At 40.8% G+C, this 19,969-nt stretch overlaps 1 protein-coding gene across 1 annotated transcript in view; it reads left to right on the top strand.

The window, feature by feature from the left end:
- Positions 1-208: 208 nt before the first annotated feature.
- TMTC2 (transmembrane O-mannosyltransferase targeting cadherins 2) overlaps positions 209-19,969 on the top strand; it is a 237,224-nt gene continuing 217,463 nt past the window's right edge. Inside the window, exon 1 of the mRNA XM_042017640.1 lies at positions 209-350. Within this exon, the coding sequence (XP_041873574.1) occupies positions 268-350 (83 nt within the window). The 5' untranslated portion in view covers positions 209-267. The remainder of the gene's footprint in view (positions 351-19,969) is intronic.

The following is a 19,969-nucleotide window of genomic DNA, read 5'->3' as shown; positions in this document are numbered from 1 at the left end:
CGCCCCGCTCCGGTCTGCTGAGTCCCCCTCCGCTGAGCCCCACTCCGCTGAGCCCAGCTGCGCTCTCGCCGCCGACCGCCCCGCTGCCATGGGGTAGGGGCGGCGGAGCGGGGGGACGCCGTCAGGCTGTGGCCGCTGGCGGAGAGCGGAGCGGCGCCCCGCGGTGCCGGGCGGCGCGAGGGGCAGGCGCGGCGGGGCTGGGGCGGGAGGCCGGGCAGGGCAGGGGGCTACCCCGGTGCGAGAGCGGCGGCGGCGGCAGGCGGAGAGATGATCGCGGAGTTGTTGAGCAGCGCCCTAGGGCTCGCCCTGTACCTTAACACCCTGAACGCCGACTTCTGCTACGATGACAGGTAGGGCGGGGAGCGGCGGGGCTGGGTGGGCGGGCGGGGGCTGCTCACCTGTTGGGAGCGGAGCGGAGCTGAGCTTCGGCCGCCCCCCCTCGTGGTGCCCGGGGCGGCGCCGGAGGGTCCCGGTGGCTCCTGGGCTCCGGGTGGCCGCGGCGGCACCCTCCGCTCCCGGGGCTTTGACAGCTCGGACTCGGTCCGCTCTAGCCCCGCGCAGCGAGAGGGGACCCGCCGTTCTAAATTGGCATGTTCTGGGTTATCCCTTATGCGCGGTGTCAGCGGGGCGCCGGCCGCCTCCCGTCCCGAGCCCCCGCGGGAAGTTGCTGTCCGCTGCCGGGCTGCGCTGGGCGGCCGCGGGGAGCGGAGCCCCGCCGGCGGGGAGCGACGCTGGGCTGGCTTGGGCTGCCCACCTGCTCCTCTCCTGGCTGTACCTGCCCGCCGGAGCTGCGAAAAGGCGCTGTTCTTAGTCAGGGGAAATTCCGATTTGTGCCTTTTCCGGTGACTTAATCTGATCGCATTTAAAACAGATGCATAATTATAATGTATTATTAGGGAGAACAGCACGCCTGGCTAAACTTATTAACCGTCCTGGGGTGATTCATGCTCCATTGGAATTAAACCATCCAAAAAGTGAGCCGGGATTGACTTTGACAGCGTTTCATCAGCCTATCTTCTCTGTGGCCAGAGCCCGTCTGCCCCGGGGACGGGCGTGCGGGGGGCTCCGGCAGGCCCGACCCCGTCCCGTCCCGGCAGCGTGGCTGGAATCCTGCGGGAGCCGGCAGCTGGCCACGCGTGCGGGGGTGCCTGTGTGGGAGCGAGGGAGGGACGGAGGAGTGCCCCTGGGCGGGTGTGGGAGCGGAGGATCTTACGGCGCGGCTCAGGTTCACGGTGCCGGCGAACTCTCTGAGCAGTTGTCAGGCAGGGTTGGTGCCTTGGAGCCTTTGGTGTGAGAGGAGGAACGCGAGGAAGCACGGTGAGGCGGGATGAGGGATGTGCCTGATCAGGAAGATGTTTGCTGGATGAGTTGAACTTCCCTGCACGCTGATGGGGTGCGAAAGGGTCAAATGTGTCTTTGATTGGGCATTTGCCTTGGGAAATAACCTACCTGTCCTGGAGTAATTAGTTACTAAACTTGGAATTTTCCTCCCTTAAGCGGTATTACAGTGCACCTGCCGTGTTTAAGATCTGTCACGGCTTCCAGAATACTCCCCCCTGTTTTCAAGGCTTGCTACTAGTAAACCTGTTATACTGGAGGCAAATGCCAAGTGTTAGTCCTGGTTTAGGTCTCCGGCTGGGAACAGAGTTGGCTACATAATGTGGCAATTCAGGCTTCAGCCCTCCAGGTCATTTACATGTACTTGAAGCCTTGTGAGCAATTAAATGGTTTTAGGTTTCTGTGAGTCTTCCAATTTTCTACAGTGATTTTTCTTAAACCTGTTTCAAAGTTTTGAAGCTTCGTTCGTAAACAATAAAGGAGAAAAGTCTGCTGTTGCCCTGAAATGTGAGGTCTGAGTTGGATCAACAGGAAGTAGTGAATATTTTGATACAGTGACGCTGTTATAAACCCGCTTATTATAGTTAAGAACTGCAGGAGCTGTGGAATATTTACATAACACTACATAGCATATGTTGCAATGTTTGGGCAAAACTGGGTTGTTTAAGCACAAACTTAAAAGGCTGTCCTGCAGGCCAGTTCAAATGGGCTAGGTATAGAAAGCAGTATGAAGTACTTTCTGGTGCTGTTGATGTCGAGGTCAAGGTTACTCTTGGTCTTGTCTGAGTGTGCTTTAATGCGGTTAGAAAAAAGTGGTATTTGAGTGTCATCTCTGAAAGTGTGGAAAAGATAATCACACACTGATTTTGCCAGTACTAATCCCAGGCTGTTTAAAAGGTGTTCTAAAAGATGGCTTTGTTCATGTGTTTACCTCCTAACTAAATAAAGTACTTCTCATCATTGTAGCTAAGATTTAGGCATTGACTAGAGTGCTCTAAAAGCCACTTAATGGCATTTGTGTATGTGGGGGTCATCTAATTAGGATGTTTTTCAATTGCAGCACTGGAAGGGACAAGGCAGAAAGGGCTGTTTAATGCTAGTAATTGTTGAACTAGAAAGGGTTATCTATTCAGAGAGGCAGGCTCTCAGACCCAAAGTATTCTTTTAACTGTAATCACAGAATCTTGCTGCCCCACAGGGGTCGGCTTAAAATGTAACAGTAGAAAAGGAGGTCGATGCTGGAGCTGCAGGACACAGCCCTCCATGTGGAAGATGGATCATACTACTAACTTTAACTGAACTAAGACTGTGCATTTAAGCTGGGAACCAGCAATGTCTTGTTTTAGGAGGGCAGCATATTGCCATGGCTTTTTTTCTGCTTCCTTTGCCATTATATTGAAATTACATCACTCTTCTCTTTTTAATATAGTGATCAAACTTACTACATAAAGCGTGTCTGTAATTGCTATCTGTATTTTTTTATGTAGGTTGGGCAAGATTAAGTGGCATCATAAAACTTCTTATAGCAAAATCAATTTTCCAGTGGTAAAACTTAATATTTTAGCAGCAGCACAGCACCAAACTAAAGACTGTATGGACAGTGATATAATAGACTTGCTTGTAGTCTGGGTTTTGACTCTGTATCAAAAGATTCAGTATTTTGTGTCCCACCCTTTACCCACTTAAACAGTCATGAAACAGCATGAATTTTAAGCCTGAGGAAGTTGAGTGAGCAAGTGTACATGTTCTTACTTTTTATCATTAGTCTGCCTAACTTGTTTCTTTCAGGCTAAGCAGATATGTTGCACATAATCAATGCAATCCTGATATTTTTGAGCAGTTGACTTCTTCATTATTTTGAATGAAAGTATCAGGTGTCAGTTTCTAGTCAGTTTCTAGTCAGTTTCTAAAGACAAGAGCCAGTGTTGTTGGAGTTTTTTCTGGTTGTTTTTTTTTTTTTTGTTCTGTAGATGTAGACCTAGAAAACACAAGCTTTTGCCACCCTGGTCCCTGCCACAGTAATTCTTACAGACAGCTGTGATATTTCCTAGTTAACGTGTGTAGATTATTACTGAGAGTTTCACCTCCCCGGCTCAAAATCTCTTTGTTCAGCTAGGAGCAAATAGATGTATTTTTTCCCCTCTTTTTACTTATTCATTTGAAGCTGAATGTGGCATGCCGTAACCCAAAACAAGAGATGAATGAGGAAAGAAGGGGGAAAATATTTAATGCCACAGTAGATCACATTTCTTGTTAATAAAGGTTTATTTATTGCTAAGCAAAATCGTCTTGAAACTGGTAACAGGGTAGAGAGAAATGCAATTTCCATTCCTGTAGATGTGTTAAAGATCTTGCTTGTTGCACTGTGTTAAATCCAGTTTCTTGCCAGATTAAGGGCGGCTAATCTTTGCACACACAGTTTGTATTTCATGCTAGTATCTACCAGTATTTCAGGAGGGAAACCCATTGCTGCAATTAGGCTTACACATGACTATTTTTGTCTTGCCATTTAAGCCCCACCAGCCCACCTGGCAATTTGACCTGCAGGTGCCTTACACTGAAGCTGTCGTCCTTCATGTGGCCTGTGCTGACTAAGACAGGTCACTGTCAGTTTATAGCTGGGCTGGGGAAGATTTAGTGCTCTGAGTATCTGAGGTCATGCATTTTTACAGTGAATATGGCAAAAACAACTCATCTGTTGTGCTGGTCCTTTCTTCTAAGTCTCAGAAGAAAGGCATATTTTAGGGAGAGTATGGTAGGAAGCTTTAACCTTGAGTGATGTATTGTCTCAGTGACACATTGACAAAATCGGTATTCTGGAAAATGTGTACAGATTTGTCTGTGTGGGGCTCTTCCATGAAATTTGGTAGCACAGGCTAACTTTCTCTAGCTTGCACTGCATTTTATTTAGCAAGCCTGAATGGGGCAGTCTTGCTGATGGTAGAAAATATCCATCAGCCCTGTTTCGAAGCCGCTGGGCAATATTCCAGGCTGCGTTGAAGAAATCCTGTTAAATGTTTTCACCCTGCAGTGTCAGACTTGCATCATTTGAAAACAGGCCGAGCCCATACACATTTGACAGTACCTCTGTTGGGTTTTCCACATGGGATTTAATCTAGCAAGTGACCCAAATACGTGCACTAGAAGAACAAGTGTAAGTACACTGGGGAAAATTACTTGCCATCTGTCTCCTTGATGTGTGTGTATATTTGATTATTAATTTACATCTATGATTTTTATGGCCCCTTTTTGTCGTCTTCTCAAATTTTCAGCTCCAAGTGCACCTCTCCAGTAGCTTTTAGTATCTCCAGTTTACAGGTAGCTGCAATCTTCTGAATTCTAGGAGTGAGTTTGGTGATGGGGAGACAGGGACTTGCGTGCTTTCTCTGTAGTGCTTTCCCTTTGTCCCCTCTGTTCCATCTTCTGCATGCTAATTTCAAAGCACCATAAAGATAATTTGTATATGAAACATATTTCATATACAGATATATAAAGGAGCTTTAACATTTTCATAAAGGAATAAAGGCAACTTGGAGAAGATGCCTGAGTAACTTAGCCTGTGTAATAAAGGTTTATAGTTGAGTTTGTGTTGTATCTGAGTATTAACCGAGTGAACCAGTACCCGATTATCTAATAGGATGAACCCGGCACAATAATATTCTATTAGTACCAGTTCTTTTTTAAATGCTGAACATAACCTAAATATGTATTTGACTTTTCATTTAAAAATGGTTTCTACATAAAAAATTGTTGAATGAAACACCTTGATCAACATGTGAAATCTTAGTTTCATCAAAATATAGGTAGGCGGTTTGTTTGGGTTTTTTTTTACATTTGAGATGCTGTAGTATAGAAATTTTAGAAAGCAAGAAAGAAATTATGTCCCCACAGGCTTTATTTTAAGTTTCTTGTTGCATATGTAGCACTAGCATAAAGCATGTCATTTCTGGTAGCTGGTTCAGAGAATAAATTCATCCCTGTTAGCAGACAGAGAATCTCCCTGAGTCACTGATGGGATGTGCCTCATCTGCAGGAAGTTCTTCCAGCACACAATGGAGTTACAAATTCAAATGACTGACTTTCTCCAACATCTCCCATATGTATTCCAGCTGCACTTTTGAGTCCTTGAAGTTTTCCAGAGTGAAAGTCGCTGAAAAGGCTCAGAAGTATCTCATCTCAATTTGTTAACCATCTGATAGCTGCAAGAGTAATGAATTAGAGTTCCTTTGCTTCCCTCGTCTGGAAGTTTGCCCTTCCCTTGTTGTTTGCTGCTAGTTTTTTTTTTTAATTCTTTTTTTCTGTGAAGTTGGCTGAATCAGATTTTGCTGTTTGTTTATGGAGTTTCTTTCTTTAGCTGAAATATTTGATGCTGAAACTGATGCAAGACTACTGGCAACCCGTGGTGAGAGTTGCTCCAAATACACAGTTGGAGAAACAGACTAAATCTGAAGGTGGAGATGCTTAGTGTTATTGTTACTTATGTAAAGGTGAATCTGTTCTTTGGGCCAGTGTTTTATGTTAGATTTTTAAAAAAAATTATTTCTAAATATTTTATAGGCTTTATTCAGATTTTGGGTTAACTGTTTTTTTGTAAAAGAAACCTTTTTAAACTGTCCATTTCCTTCTCTGTTCTTTTAGCTAATTTTTGTCTGAAATGGTTGTTTAAAAGGTGGAAGCATTTTATCTGGAGACCTGAACCTTAAGCTGAAAGTTTTAAAATAAATTTTGGAATTTCTCTTGATTGTGAAAGCCTATTGTTTCTCTTTGGGCTTGACAGCCTTTGACTCCCTCTACTTTTCCACTTGGGGCGACTGATCATATAAACTCTCCTTATTTTCCTTTAGAGTGGGAGATTGTTCTGTGGGCAGGTTATTTAAGTCAGGATGGCAGTAGGATTTCATTTCACATCCACTAGATCAGGTTCTTATCCTGTCTCAGGATAGTCATCCAGACTTAAAATGTGTCATTTTTTGTGTGGGCAGTCCCTCCCTAGTAAGAGGGTGTAAATTTTGCAATTTCTTTCCCAGTTTTACCCTCTGCAGAGCTCCATACTAAGCCATTTTTCCCCAAAGGCTAGCCTGTTGGTGAATGAAACTCAAAGAGTCAGAGGAAAGTGGTTTTTGGAATGACATCCTAAATATTACTTAACATGTCAACTCTACTGCTCAGTTTGTTACTTCAGGACAGTTGAAATATTTTGTGGACCTGTGAATGGCTTATGACAGATCTCCAGAGGCAGCAACATGCACTTGGCTCTGTCTTCAGAGGATGCTTCAGGTTAGCACAGGGTTGCTGCTGTTTGTGTATGACAGCTGATTGTGAAACAAAGAAACAAGCTGGGTCACTGTGGCAGCAGCCAAGGATCAAGTAATCTGTCAATCTCTGTTTTACTTCAAGGAAAAAGAAAATTGGTAAATCCAACTGTTTGAAACTGATAAAATTTTGTGGCCCAGCCTCTGTAACTGGGGAAGGTTCATCAATGACGCTTCACTGACCATTCCTGGCCTCATTAAGCTTCGAGAGGGAGAAAAAGTAAAAGTGACTTCCTTGAATACTAATCCTTGTGTTCCCTAGGACACTTTGAATTACTCTATTAGCCTTCATTGTCCTAGTGGCTTCATGAGAAAATTTTTCAAGAATAGTGGCAGGTTTCAGTTGGAGATAAATAATACTTGTTTACTGTCTTCAAGTCCCTTGTTTCCTTTACCTCTTCATCTTTTTAATTGCTTTTTGTTTTATTGGAAATATTGTGCTTTCAGCATAAGATATTTTGTCTTATATGTCTTGATTATTTTGATTTTTTTTTTGTCCAGTGGTTTATTTAAGTGACCCATATTAATGCTTCAAAAACTAAGAATCACTGTAATCTGTAAAACACTGTGGGTGTATATACTATCATTATATACAATAGGAGAATTCTATTGTATACTAAATTTGAGACTATGCCTTTTTTATCATCTTTCTTCCAACAGAGAGCTGGACAGGCTTGCTATTAGTCTGCCACAAAGGCTCCTTAATGTATTCGTGGGGGTCACTGTTGACTGCCTCAGATCATTTCCTTCTCTCCAGGATTTAAGCACATTGGCCTCAGCAGCGTTCCCAGTCCCAGCTGGCCCAGGAAGCCAGAGACTGACAGATAACACGGATTTTCTAGATGATGGTACAAACCATTATTTCTAGATGACTGGACTGGTCCGTGGAATCCCCTATTACTCACCAACTTGTCAGTAGACCCAGAAAGCCCTGCCCTGACCTCTGACCTGGGGTTCAAGGGAGGACAGGTTTTTCTGAATTTAGCATCCTGTGTCCAGGATGGGTGTTTCTGAACTTAGTGTTACTCTAGGCTATTTTGCTAATGAGAGGCTTGTATGATTTTTTAGCTCCTACATGTTTTAGTCAGCTAGTCCAATTCACATTCAGGGGAACAACGCAGTAATTGGTAGCAGAACTCCTGCTGTAAAGTCTCTGCCAGTGCCTGGATGCTATTTTCATGCAGCTTGGTAATTTGCGTACTTAAATCCTAAAAAAGGTCTTGAACTCTTGAAGCAGGGTTGCTGTTCAGTGACCAGAATTGTAATGGAAACATACCTGCTCAACAGCAGCCTGAGCCCTTCTGCGGTCTCTGTCCAGTCTTCTCACCTCTGTGGCTTTTTACATGCAGCAGTTAATAATTGATGCTGGGCCCAGGAACCAGACTCTAGTGTGCCACTTGCCCATCATTGCTGTAGAAGACCTACACCCAGTGCTTAGGTGGCAAACCAGTCTCTGAACACTCTCAAATACCTAACTAAAAGATACACCACAAATGTTTATCTGCAGCCTCAACTTAGAGACAGCATTTCATTTCAACAGTGTTTCCAATTGCTTGGCTACCTTCTCTAAGTGTTACTTGAGTTAACTGCTTGTCTAAGATTTTTCTCTCCCACTGATAAAAGGGAACGTAGCTCAAAGTTGGATGGCTCTGTGAATCAGGTACTTTTATTTAGGAGGTGGTGCCTGGCTAAGTGCATGGGCTTCCAATGTCATGATGCATCAGGAGTGCCTTTGCAATATCCAGCCTCCAATTTCTCTGCAGGAATATTTCTCAGTTGATGCTTTTAAAAATAGTTTTTATGTTTTCTCAGCAACTATTGAAGCTGATAATGGTTATTTACTTTGTTATTAAAAAATCCACCATGGAGTTCCAGTATAATGAATAAAGCACTAAGAGATACTCTTCTACTGAAAATAGTCTCCTGAAGCTTATGTTTGGAGCAGTTTTAAGGTGACATAATTACTTAGTGGGGGGAGGAGGAAAAACCCCGGAGTCACTGGATGTTGTCCATTACAAAGATCTTTAAGAATTAAGGAAAATTAAAACCTGTCTGTACGTAGGGGTCAGCCAAGCCCTTTATTGTGGAATATCACGGTTAAAACCAAGCCCTGAAATCCAGCGAACCAGTGTGAAACTGCTTTTGTCAAAATGCCCCTTGATATGTCTTCATCAAGATTCCAACAGGAGATTTAACACTTCAGGAGGATGCCAGCTTGTGTATAGAAAAGGTTGGTGTGCTGAAGTTGCCTCTACAAGGTAGGCAGAGGAGGTTTGTTCCATTGTCATTTAAATTGTAAATATTCAGTGTGTGGCTGGTGTTGGAACCATGTGTGTTGCAGTAATTCCTGAGCCTGCATTTTTGCCCAGGGTGTTTCCCAGAGGTGTTTTGTGGCATGCTCAGAGTTAAACCTTCTGTAAGTGATGCTGTGAGTTGTCAAATTGAAGTTCTTTACTACATTAATGCCTATAAACGTGACAGGCTTTTAGTAGACACTTTGCATTGAAACATGCAATTCATTGGATTATAAAGTAATAACCAATGTCTTGGAGGCAAATTGGGGAGAACTGGAATTCTTAATCCAGGATAACTTGATTTTTCTTTTTTCACAAATGTCTGATTTGTTTCAGGTCTCTCACATGAAATCACGAAGTGGGAATTAATTTCAAAAGTTTGCCACTTCTGTGACTTTAACTTTGGTTTCTCCAAGTCTTTTGTGTGTGTGTACAGTTTGATATTGTTTTCAGAGTGTGTTTTCAGTGGTGGACCTTTTAAAAGATGTGGGAGGATCTTGCTGCCCAGTGTGCAAAGCAGCACATTAAATAATACACTTAGAAATCTTCCTTTTGAAGCACACAATGCCTGTGCCTTTATAGGCTGTTTAGTAGTTTCTCCTCTGCAGACTGATCTTGTTGTTACTTTTACATACTTTTTTATGTGATATTGTAGCACTTTGGAAACACTGGAATGTTCTTAGTTTCATTTTATAGCCTGTCAACTTTCCTGGGTCAGAATCAGTTATGTTTGGCTGGCTCTTTTGTTTGAGGGGACTTGTACTGGACTGCATTGAGAAGAGGATTAGGTCCAGTTGGAAATTCAGATGAGATGCCTGCAGTCACTTCCTGGCCATTAGAGTAACTTTCCTAAGTTTCCTATTTCCAAAAAAATTGTGGATTTCTCTTACTGAAGTGGAAGGAACCCATGCTGTGTTGTAGCTGTTGTTCTGTAGGTTATGAACTTTCTGCTATATACTTTTCTTTTCATGCTTCATATGCTTTTTAAAAATACATTTTTTTCTTTTAAAATAAAAATATATTTGAAGGAACACTGTGCCTTGTTTTATCCTCTCATTTCCAACAGTTATGTGAAGGTGCTGTCATGTCTTCTCTTGCATTTGATACTGTATTTATTTGATATTACTACTTAGAGTGGCAACAGTGTTGATTGTTTTAATATAAGATAAAACAAGAAGATGAATAAATTAGACTCACATTTGAGGCAGGATCTTAACAAGCCTTATTTTGTGTGTTGCACATCAGCACTCTAGATGCCACTAAAATGGGAAGAATATTTATGTCCTGGATTAAGCCTCTCTGTATTGGCCCATCTGACCTTGTTGGTGCCAGAATTTAGTTGGTGAACCATCTTGGGCACCTCTCTGAAAGGATTCCTGAAGCTTGGTTTGGAAGTTTGACTTGTGAGTCTCTAGCACAGTTGCTCCCATTCTGCCATCCTTTCTTTGGCTTTCCAGGCCTCCTTCCAGCACCCATACCGAAAAGAAACACTGTACAGTTCCTGGGAAGATAATTCTAGGTATGGTATGCATCTATCTATGTATTTCGTTACTGCAAAATCTTGAATTATAGCAAGAATTTCCTTGTAATAAATTCCATGAATTTTCAGTATATGTGTTTCATTTTCTTAAAACAAACAGTTTCAGTTGCACTTGAAGAAACTTTTAAAGGTTGTTTTGTTTGTGGGGGTTGTTTTCTTTTTTTTGAGAAAGGAAAGAGGGTTGCTCTGGCAAAATTAGCATTTTTTGCAGAAGAAAAGTTTCCTTTTCTGACTAATTATTTGTAATTAAACTTCTGCTCTCTTACATTTTTATAATTAAAGGAGAAGAAAACTTAGGCTTTTTAAATCACTTTGATCTGAATTAAGGTTCCAGTGCCAAAAATATAATTTAAATGCTGCATGGTTGTATAAATAAAGCCTGCTGAAAGAAAAAGTTCTAAGAGAATAATGAAAAAGTTGAACCAATTAAAATGGCATTTTTGTGTCTAGCAGCTCTTATTTTGTAGCACAAACAGTTCTTTATAGCTTCTTTGTAACACCAGTGTACTTGAATAAATTTTCTATTTTTGTGAAAAGATGTAGTTATATGTTCTATTCAATTTCACAGTACATTGTTCATCTCTTGCGTGTACATCACTTGGCTTGTTAAAAATGTTAGTATTTCTCTTTAATACACATTGTGCTTCTGGAGAGTTCGCAAAATGCACTTTTATCCAGAAGACGAAAGACTTAAGGATGGGGAAAGGCCACAAAGAAAATGGTTCCTCACATTGTTGCACTCATGGTAAAAAAGCCAAGCCCAAGCTGGATCACCTGGAGTTCTGTCTGTGCTGCTGTTTGCTGCCAGGCGCATTCCTGCTCTGCCTGACTGTTGAAAGCAGCTCCTGCTATGGAGATGGCTGTAGTGATGTGGCTTATGGATAATGGCTGGCAGGTGAAGCCTCAGATGGGTGCCTGCTCCACCTGAATGAGCCTGGAGCTCTGTGTCAGGATGGGCCCTGAGTGATGGTGCAAGTCACTACATCTCTTACTGCTTTGCTTCTTCCCTCCTTGTTCTTGCTCAGTATGTGATGGCAAACTTGGGGCAGCTGAAGCCGCATCTTTGGTAGGTCTGTTGTGCTGGATGGTTCCGTGTGGCTCAAGCCTTCATAAGGGTGCCTGGCTATTCTGAAATGATGACTTGGGCTTAAAGAAAGGAACTTGTTTTGTGTACTTTCCCCCAGAACTGTGAGCTGTCTAGATGCTGCTTAGGCAGGGGAGTTTTCATTTCTCTGGAGTGTGTTTTGCTGTAGCAGTGTACTTGCTTTAATTAAAAGGCTGGAGAAGTTGTGGAGAGTCTCCTTCTCTGGAGGTAATCAAAACCCACCTGGACACAATCCTGTGCAACCTCCTCCAGGTGAACCTGCTTTATTTAGATGGAGTGGGGTGGGTCTTGCACTAAATATCCTCCAGAGGTCCCTCTCAAAAGTAGTAATTATATGAATGTTTAAATTATTTTTAGATTTTATAAATCTGTTTTGTTTAATGTTGAATGAGTAGATTTGTATGTGTTCCAAGTAGAACCTGGGATTACCCTGATGGAGTTGAGTAACTGGAGTTTCATGCCTGACTGATACAGGTTAAAAGCAAAAGGAAGGATTGAATGTCCGGTGACCAAGGAAGTTAGTTGGTCCTCTGGAATTTAGAGCATGCTTCTAGCATGTGACAAAAGAATATAGGATATTAATGAAAAAGGTGATGTTTATATGTTAACAAAACTGATCTACTAGAGTACTACAGTAAACCTGTGAGAATTTTCAGGAAACTTTTCTCCTCTAGGGGACAGTCAGCTCTTTCTTCCACTTTTTTCCTAAATGTTCCGTTTTCAATCAATATGAACAATCCTGTCCGAGAACAATTAAAGGCCACCTCATTTAGGGGCTGTGCAAGTGTGTGGTGAGGAAAGGATCCCACAAAGAAGAAAGGCGTTAAGGAATACTGGCTTTCACCAATTTGTGTGCCACATACCTAGTCTGCTAGCTTGCAATACTAATAATTATTACCATTTGGTATTTTACTCTTGAAAAACGATGAAAATACTGACTGATATAGGAATACCTGTAGCGTTTTGTCCATATATCACTAAGATAAGTGTTAACCCTCTTGTAATTCTGAGCTGTTGACTTGATGTGCATGGAAATAAACTAGCTTTTCAGGAAAAAAGGTTTGCTGCTCTTTGCAGTTCTAGATCTTGGGGCTGCTTGATGATAGTCTTGGAGAAGAAGGCTTCTCTAAGCAGTCAGTTTGGGTAGTACAGATGTACAGGTACCATGGTGATGAGTATCATACGTGTCTTGAAAGGCTCTGATGCAGTACCTTGGCACAAAATACCACCCTGTTAGGCACAGTTTCTAGGAACACATGCTGGGTGTGATATTTCAATCTACCAATTTGGCTCTGTGCTTGGTTTGTTCTGAACACCTTGCAGACTGAAATTTGTACATTTTGTTGAGGTTCTCTGTGTTGTAGCTTATTGTAGGCAGGAAGTTTCAGTTTGTGTTCACACTATGCTCGCTAATTGTAAATGATGTGAAAGAGCACAGGAGTTTATTTTATAGCAAGAAGATTTAAAACTCAGTTTCTTCCTACTGAATCCTAATGTTAGGGTACTGTTTTCTTAAGTAAAATGACTCTAAAGCATAAAAATAAAGAACTAAGATACAGGTAAATTTAAGTATGGGAAACATTACAGGATTCCAGAATAAAGAGTTATTTTATTACTACCTGTCCCTCAGTCTTTCTGTAAATATTTAAGGAATAATATAAGTGATGTGGGTGAGAATTTTCAGTAATGAGTGTGGTTGAAATAATTTATCATTTTTTTTCCTGCTTGTCTTGTGTAATTGAAAAAATTCTGCTCCAAAATACAAATTGCACTGGATCTTAGTGTGGGCAAGGATATAAGGACATCTGTTCTTTGTGTAGCATAGTGGGAGTGATGGCTGAAGGTTTTTGCTTGAATAAGGGCACTGAGAGCACTTTATTTTGCATACTTCTTTCAAGATAAGAAATCATGGGGAAACATCTGTGTGTAGAGTACGGAAATGTATGATGTTGTACTTTATATGCTGCTGTATGCTGTATTAGTGGAGAGTATTTGTTTTCCATCCTCATTTTTCTTGGACTGAAATCCTATATAGAAGTGCATGAGGTAGTAGAGAATGGTCCTGTTAAGGAATAGCAGATATCGTGATAATTCTAAGCATGAATCTGAAACTGTACCAGTTAGTCCTTTGCCAAGAGTAAGTGAGCACACTTGCAGAGTAAGTGCTCAAGAAAGACTTGCTTGTTATGCTGTATTATGTGTTGTAAAATGCAAAAGAACCCTTTTCGTAACAGGATGGTTGCATTTAATATGCATACTTAATTGCACATATAACTATATATATAGCTATATGTATACACACACAAAATAAAAGACACAGTTTTTCATCCCATTTATACTGGCATGCTATCTTATGTCTGTACCGGCAGTACAGGTCATGGATAAAGTGAAGGGACTCTTCCAACAGAGTGATTAAATTATTATCCAATTATGCCCTTGGGAGTTTCTGAGCTTATAAATATAGTAAGCAGTATGGTAATCGGAAAAAGCAAAATGTTTTTTTTGTGTTTAGTGAGTCCTTATTTCTTTAGTCATTGTTCTGAATTTCATCAGGAACTGCTAAATTCTTACTTTCTGCAGCAAAGGATCTCTTCTGACTTTGCAGTATTTGGGTTTCCTTTTTTTCTGCTGAAGGTTAGAAGTCAGCTATTTGGGTCATCTTACTATCCATGTGTTAAAATAAAACTAAATGAGGAAGCAAATGCAGAGATTATATTTCAGGTGTTGCTTCAGGAACTGACTAAACCTTGATTTAATTGAATTCAATTTAGATTGGTTGAATATTGCTGCTGTTCTAATTAAAGGAAGAGAACTGCAGCTTACTAATCTGTTTTTCTTGTACCTGCCTAAAATTTATTCTTTTTTGAAGTACAAATGAACAAGTGAATTCTTCAGCTGAGCAAAGTCAGTGTTTGTGCCTAGACAATTATGCATTAACTATTTCTTGCTTACTGGCATGGAAAAAATGAGCAGATTGGACAGGATGGATATCCTGCTTAGTAATATTCAAAAAGAAGGATAAATATAACCTAATAATCTGCTTTAGTGATGATCTGTTTATTTTGTCCTAACTTAGTTAAAATCAAAAGAAAGGCAAATAATTTTGTAGGTTGGATGTGCTAGTAAGAGATAAAATGGCTGCGGATGCTTTGGCTTTGCAGTTGGGACTTCAGTTTTACAAACACTTGGACATGTGTTCAGCTTTTCAGATGTAAATAGTCCCATTAGATGAAATCTGGGTCTAAATGGAATCGATGGTAAAACCTATGGCAATTTAAATAAGGTTAGAATTTCATGAATGAGTTCAGTGAGACTAGCTGTATACATAAAGCCTAACACATGGCTGAGTGTTTGCAGGATAGAGGGCCTGCAAGGATACGAGGCTAAGACCCTTGTGACACAGTTCGAAGTCTGACCTGTCTTGCTGCTGAATGATGAAGAGACACAGTGAGGAAGTAGGTGACCAGTTTGTGCATAAACAAATGCAGTATATAAAACATCATAAATAACTACAATTCATAAAATGCTTGGTTGGTCCTAAATAATGAAGCAATGAAAGTGTTTATGGGATGTCCTTGTAATATATTTTTATTTTATATTTTTGGCATAAATACATGAAAGTATCATTATCATGTTTCATTATTCAGAAGAACTTAATAGCAGGACACTTTCTTTTGGAAGAGGGGAGGTAAAATAGAAATTACAGGGCAGCCTCTCCCCCCTCCAACTTGTCCTTTCAGTTGTAGGAGTCATGCAACATTCGATAATTGTGTCAACTCTTTTAATTATCATGTATATTAACTACTTAATTTTACATCACACTTGGTAAAGAAACGCTGTGGGTATTACCATAATTGTGATGGTTCTCACCATCTGAGGCTCTCCCCTCCAGATGTTTCACCAGTTTGCAAATTTGATTTGGAGCTGCATGTGCAGCAAAACAACTGTTATATACACTAACAGATCTGTCTCTCTTTGTGCAGAGCATCTTTGCAGAGCCTAGTTTCACGTTTCTTGGTGAGAAATATTATTGAATGACTGCCCTCTTAGAATCCTGTGAGATTTAGATAAGTGCAGTTTTCCGGGTTTTTGAGGGAGTCCTAATTTACATTTCATAACACACACAAAGCAATTAGCATGAAGTCTTAAGGCAGCTTGACAGTCCTTTGTGCCTATGGAAACAGTTACAAAGTAGTGCATGTGCAGATAATGTTATCAGGTGCCCTTTGTGCGTGCTCACTTGTTTTACCTGGGGCATACTAAAAAGCTGCAGTCTAATTCTCATTTAAACTCAACCTGCTCTATTGTATGATGAACTTGCATAAAGAGAGAAATGTTGAGGTCTTATGAAAATAATAGGTACTGTTCATTGTTCTGAGTGACCTCATTTTGTCACACTAAGGCTGTTTTTTCTCTGTGTGCATGGCTTTAAATGCCAGTGATGGGAGGAACATGACCTCCTAGGTGAGGTGAGATTCAGGCTGCAAAGCTTCTTTCTGTCTTTGCTCTCTCTCTCTCCTCATAGGTGGGTGTAGAACCTTGTCTCTTCTCCAAGTTGGAGACTAATAGTGCCTATGTGTTTGGAAAATGGAGAAGAAGATCCCAGCTGCATTGTCCTGCTGATTGTGCAATCCAGTCCAGCTGTTGCTGGGGAATAGAGAGGGGAGACTTGGTGTAGTGGGCAAGAAGGCAAAGAAGTAAAGCAGCAAGACGGTAGAAGGTTTGACACTGGTACCAAGCTCTTTGGCTGTTGTGCGCAGATGACTGGGGTAAATACTTCTGTACTTCTTACTCAGTCTTTGTTGATTTTTTTTTTTTTAAGGTTTAAGGCATTTTTGTTTCAGTCTGATAAGATACTGATGCAATTTCGTTCAATTCAGTTGCTTTATCCAGCTGTGTAGGGAGCAATGCCTTAGGGTGCTTTCACGAACTCTTGAGAAGAGATTTTCTGCCCTGAAGAGTTTTGGACTGAAAGGTAGGAGAAGAGCAGCACATGGAAAAGAGGCAGTGTATGCATAGTGGTCCTGTGTCTTAGAGTGGTGTTTGCAGGTACAAGAGCCATCTAAACATTATGGTGTCAAATAGGGGAGGTCTGAAGAAAGGAAAAGGCAAAGCAGAAGACATAGAAGAAGGGTGAAGTGAGATATAGACCTTGTTGGCACTTAAGTGAGTGAGATGCAAAAGATCCAAACCCAGTGCACAAGCTGAAAGAAAAATCTCTCAGAGTATGAATGCTGCTGCTGCCTTTGCTGAGAGACATTGTCCCTGGGCTTTGGCAATCTCAGCTGTTTCTGTTGTAGCAAGCCAGGCTGGCTCAAACTGCTTAAGCCTGTTTGCTTGATGGGAACAAACCTAAGATCGATTACACCATCAGCATGGTCATCAGGTCTGAAGGGATGAGTGTTACTAGAGTAAATGAGGGTAAGCAATCAGTGCAGATAATCTGGTTGGAGGGTACCAGGGAAGCCTGTCCAGAGAGGTCTCTGGGGATTTCACTCCTGCCTTTCATGGGTTTTCAGCTTGCTCTTCTAACCTGTTCTCTCTGTCTCCCTGGGTGGTTTTTCTCCTCTCATGTTTCCTATAATGGAGAGCTGTTAAGTCATATACAGAAAACAGATGCTGGAACCAAAGGAGGAGAAATGAGCAATGACTTACTTAATAGATTTAGGCCCATTCAAGAAGAAAGACACAATATGGCCTAAAAAAGAGAGAAATTGTTTGGAAAAGGAAAATGGATAAAACAATGTGACTGAAAACAGAGACTTAGGTGATGCTGTGCAAAAACTAGATGGCTGCAGAAGCTACAGTTTTGTGATTGCCTTGTTTGGCTGTTCCTCACACTAATTCCTAGTTTGGGACAGACGGTGATGATGCGGAGTGCTGCTGCTGTAAACTGGCCCTTGCCAAGGCTGCTGTGTGGCTAATGAAGCACGGGGCTTTAACCTCGTCTTGGCAATAGCGGTTTGGATGGAAGTACAAGCTGAACTATCATCAGAGACAAGGCTATTTTTAGGGCTATGTGTATGAAGAAATAGTTGATATAAAGTTACAGAAACTCTTGAAAACTGGCCCTGTGCCTTGTGCTTTGAATATTTTATACTAAAGAAGTTTTCAAATCCTTCTCAACATGAGAACTGACTGTGAGTGTCAATCATAGCACTGCATGTGGTAGTTGTTTATTACCCCACTTTTAGATTAAATGTTACAAATTAAACAAGTATTCTTTTCCATGTTTGCTTAGATTATTGTTATAGAAGACACACATATTTAATTCCAGGTAGATAGGCTTTTCTCTTTCTTTCTGGACTTACTCTTCTTTCCTACCATGTCTTAGCTTCAAGGACAAAGGAAAACTTAATTTTTACATTAAAGAAGAAATTATTTGTAAAGACACATTATACTCCCAGGCTTCCAAGACTTGTGGTCTGAAACTGGAAATGTAGCCACAACTAATGTATTCAGAGACCAGCTCAGTGTGGCGTTTTACTGAAATGTTTGGTGAATGCTCTCAAAAGCAATGAGTGAAGCTTTAAAAGTTTTCTTGTAGTTTCCTATATACTGCCTGACTTATAATGCTGGCATAATCTAGGTAAAAATGCATTATATAATCAGACCTATCAATTTACCATGAAAAACAGAACAGCGATAGTGTTCCCCATCCCCATTAGCTTGTTCATGTATCTCCCTCTCTCATCCTAAACCAGGAAGAAAACACTGAGATTTTCACATTGTTGCCATTTTGTTTTTTTTAATATACCATTTTCTTAGGTAAGGGGAATGCTTTAGAAGTGCTGATGGTTATGGCCTGTGTTCATCTTTAGCTGATACAGCATTTCTTATAATGCGTCTGTATTCTGTGGGATTGGCTTGGTACCTAGTGGCAGAACTGGTCTGTGTGTGGTGTGGGAGCAGCGTGCTTGCACAGGCGAGCCAGTAGCAACTGCAGAGAAAGTCTTCTTGCACCCTGGAAGTGCTGCTTCCACCCAAGCTGTTGGTCAAGGTAATGCTATGAAAACAATTAAAGTGCTAGGTAGATAATGGCAAAATTCAGAAGGCAATAATAAGACCTATTATATGTAAAAGTAAAAAAAAAAAAAAAAAAAATTATAGTGAGCATTCAGGAATGCTAGTACTTTGCGTAATGATTTTATCACGTGATTTGGTTAACTATCTTAAGTTTGTGTGGCAATAATATTCTATTTTCAAGGTGATTAAGTTGGAGTTTTGAAGACTCCTTAAATATGAGGAACAACTGCAATCTCTGTCCGACCTAAGAAAGGACTAAAAGCAGGAAATCATCCAGGGTGACATATGGGCAGTGCATACTCTTGATTTCCTCTGAGATCTAAATATACTCAGAGTCTGAGCTGAAACAGCATTGTTTGTGTGCTTCAGTGTTAATCTGAGTTATATGCTAGAGTTATACCTCTGTCTTCAGGGCAGATGTAGCCAGAAAACTGAGATGGAGACCAGGACCAGACTTAGTCAATAAATGGCTTATCTGCAATATGAGTGGTTCAGAAGAATATGCTATATAATTTCCAATTTATTATCACAACATGAGTTCTGAAGCAGTCTGATCCTTCTAGAGTTGCGTCCTTGCTATTTGAGAGACTAGAGAAATAGAAGCTGTTCTAGCCCTAAAAAGGTTGTTGTTCAGACCCCTACTCTGGAACAAAAGCCCCCACCCAAAACCAACATACTTCCTATCTACCCCTGCCCATTTTTTATTTTACTTAGTAGGATTGCTTTTATAAACCTAAACATTGGTATGGCTGTCTTATTTTTTTAACAACATAAAAATCTCAGAGATTTTGCTCATGTTTTATTTCTGATTACTTCATGCTGTGGGTATTGATGAGATAATAAAAATCTGTATCTGGAGCATTGTTGTGGGGGAAGCAATTTGTGTGCCATGTTTCTCATCAACCATAATTAAAGCATTGACTATTACAATCAAAATTAATTGTGTTTAATAGAGGATTGCTGTACCTTTTTTTCTTTTTGGTTATGTATCCAAATCATACACTCGTAACTTCCCTTTCATGTTTCAGAAAGCTTTTGGAAAAGTCTATTGTCCTCTTTCAGTGTAACTATCTCTAGGAGAGAAGGGATTCAGTATTTCCTGAAGGTAGTTATATTTCTTAAATCATTGAATCAAAATGCAATGGTTAATGTTAATAAATATTTACTTTGGTTTTAAGCTTGGAATCGTCAGCAGTGCCACAAGCTAATCTGTGAATTTGCCTGAGGTGGTGATGTGAGCCTTCAGAGTGTTATATTTGAAGTTGCACTCATCCGTTGATTAACTGAATAAAATTTGCATCTTTAACAAAGACCAGCGTATAGCTTTGTCTAGGTAAATAATTCTATGCATATT

Source organism: Corvus kubaryi, unplaced genomic scaffold (assembly GCF_017639235.1).
Source record: "Corvus kubaryi isolate FWS band 111438036 unplaced genomic scaffold, C.kubaryi_AGA036_p1.0 137, whole genome shotgun sequence".
Taxonomy (NCBI): domain Eukaryota; kingdom Metazoa; phylum Chordata; class Aves; order Passeriformes; family Corvidae; genus Corvus; species Corvus kubaryi.
This window is presented reverse-complemented; position numbering and strand designations above follow the sequence as displayed.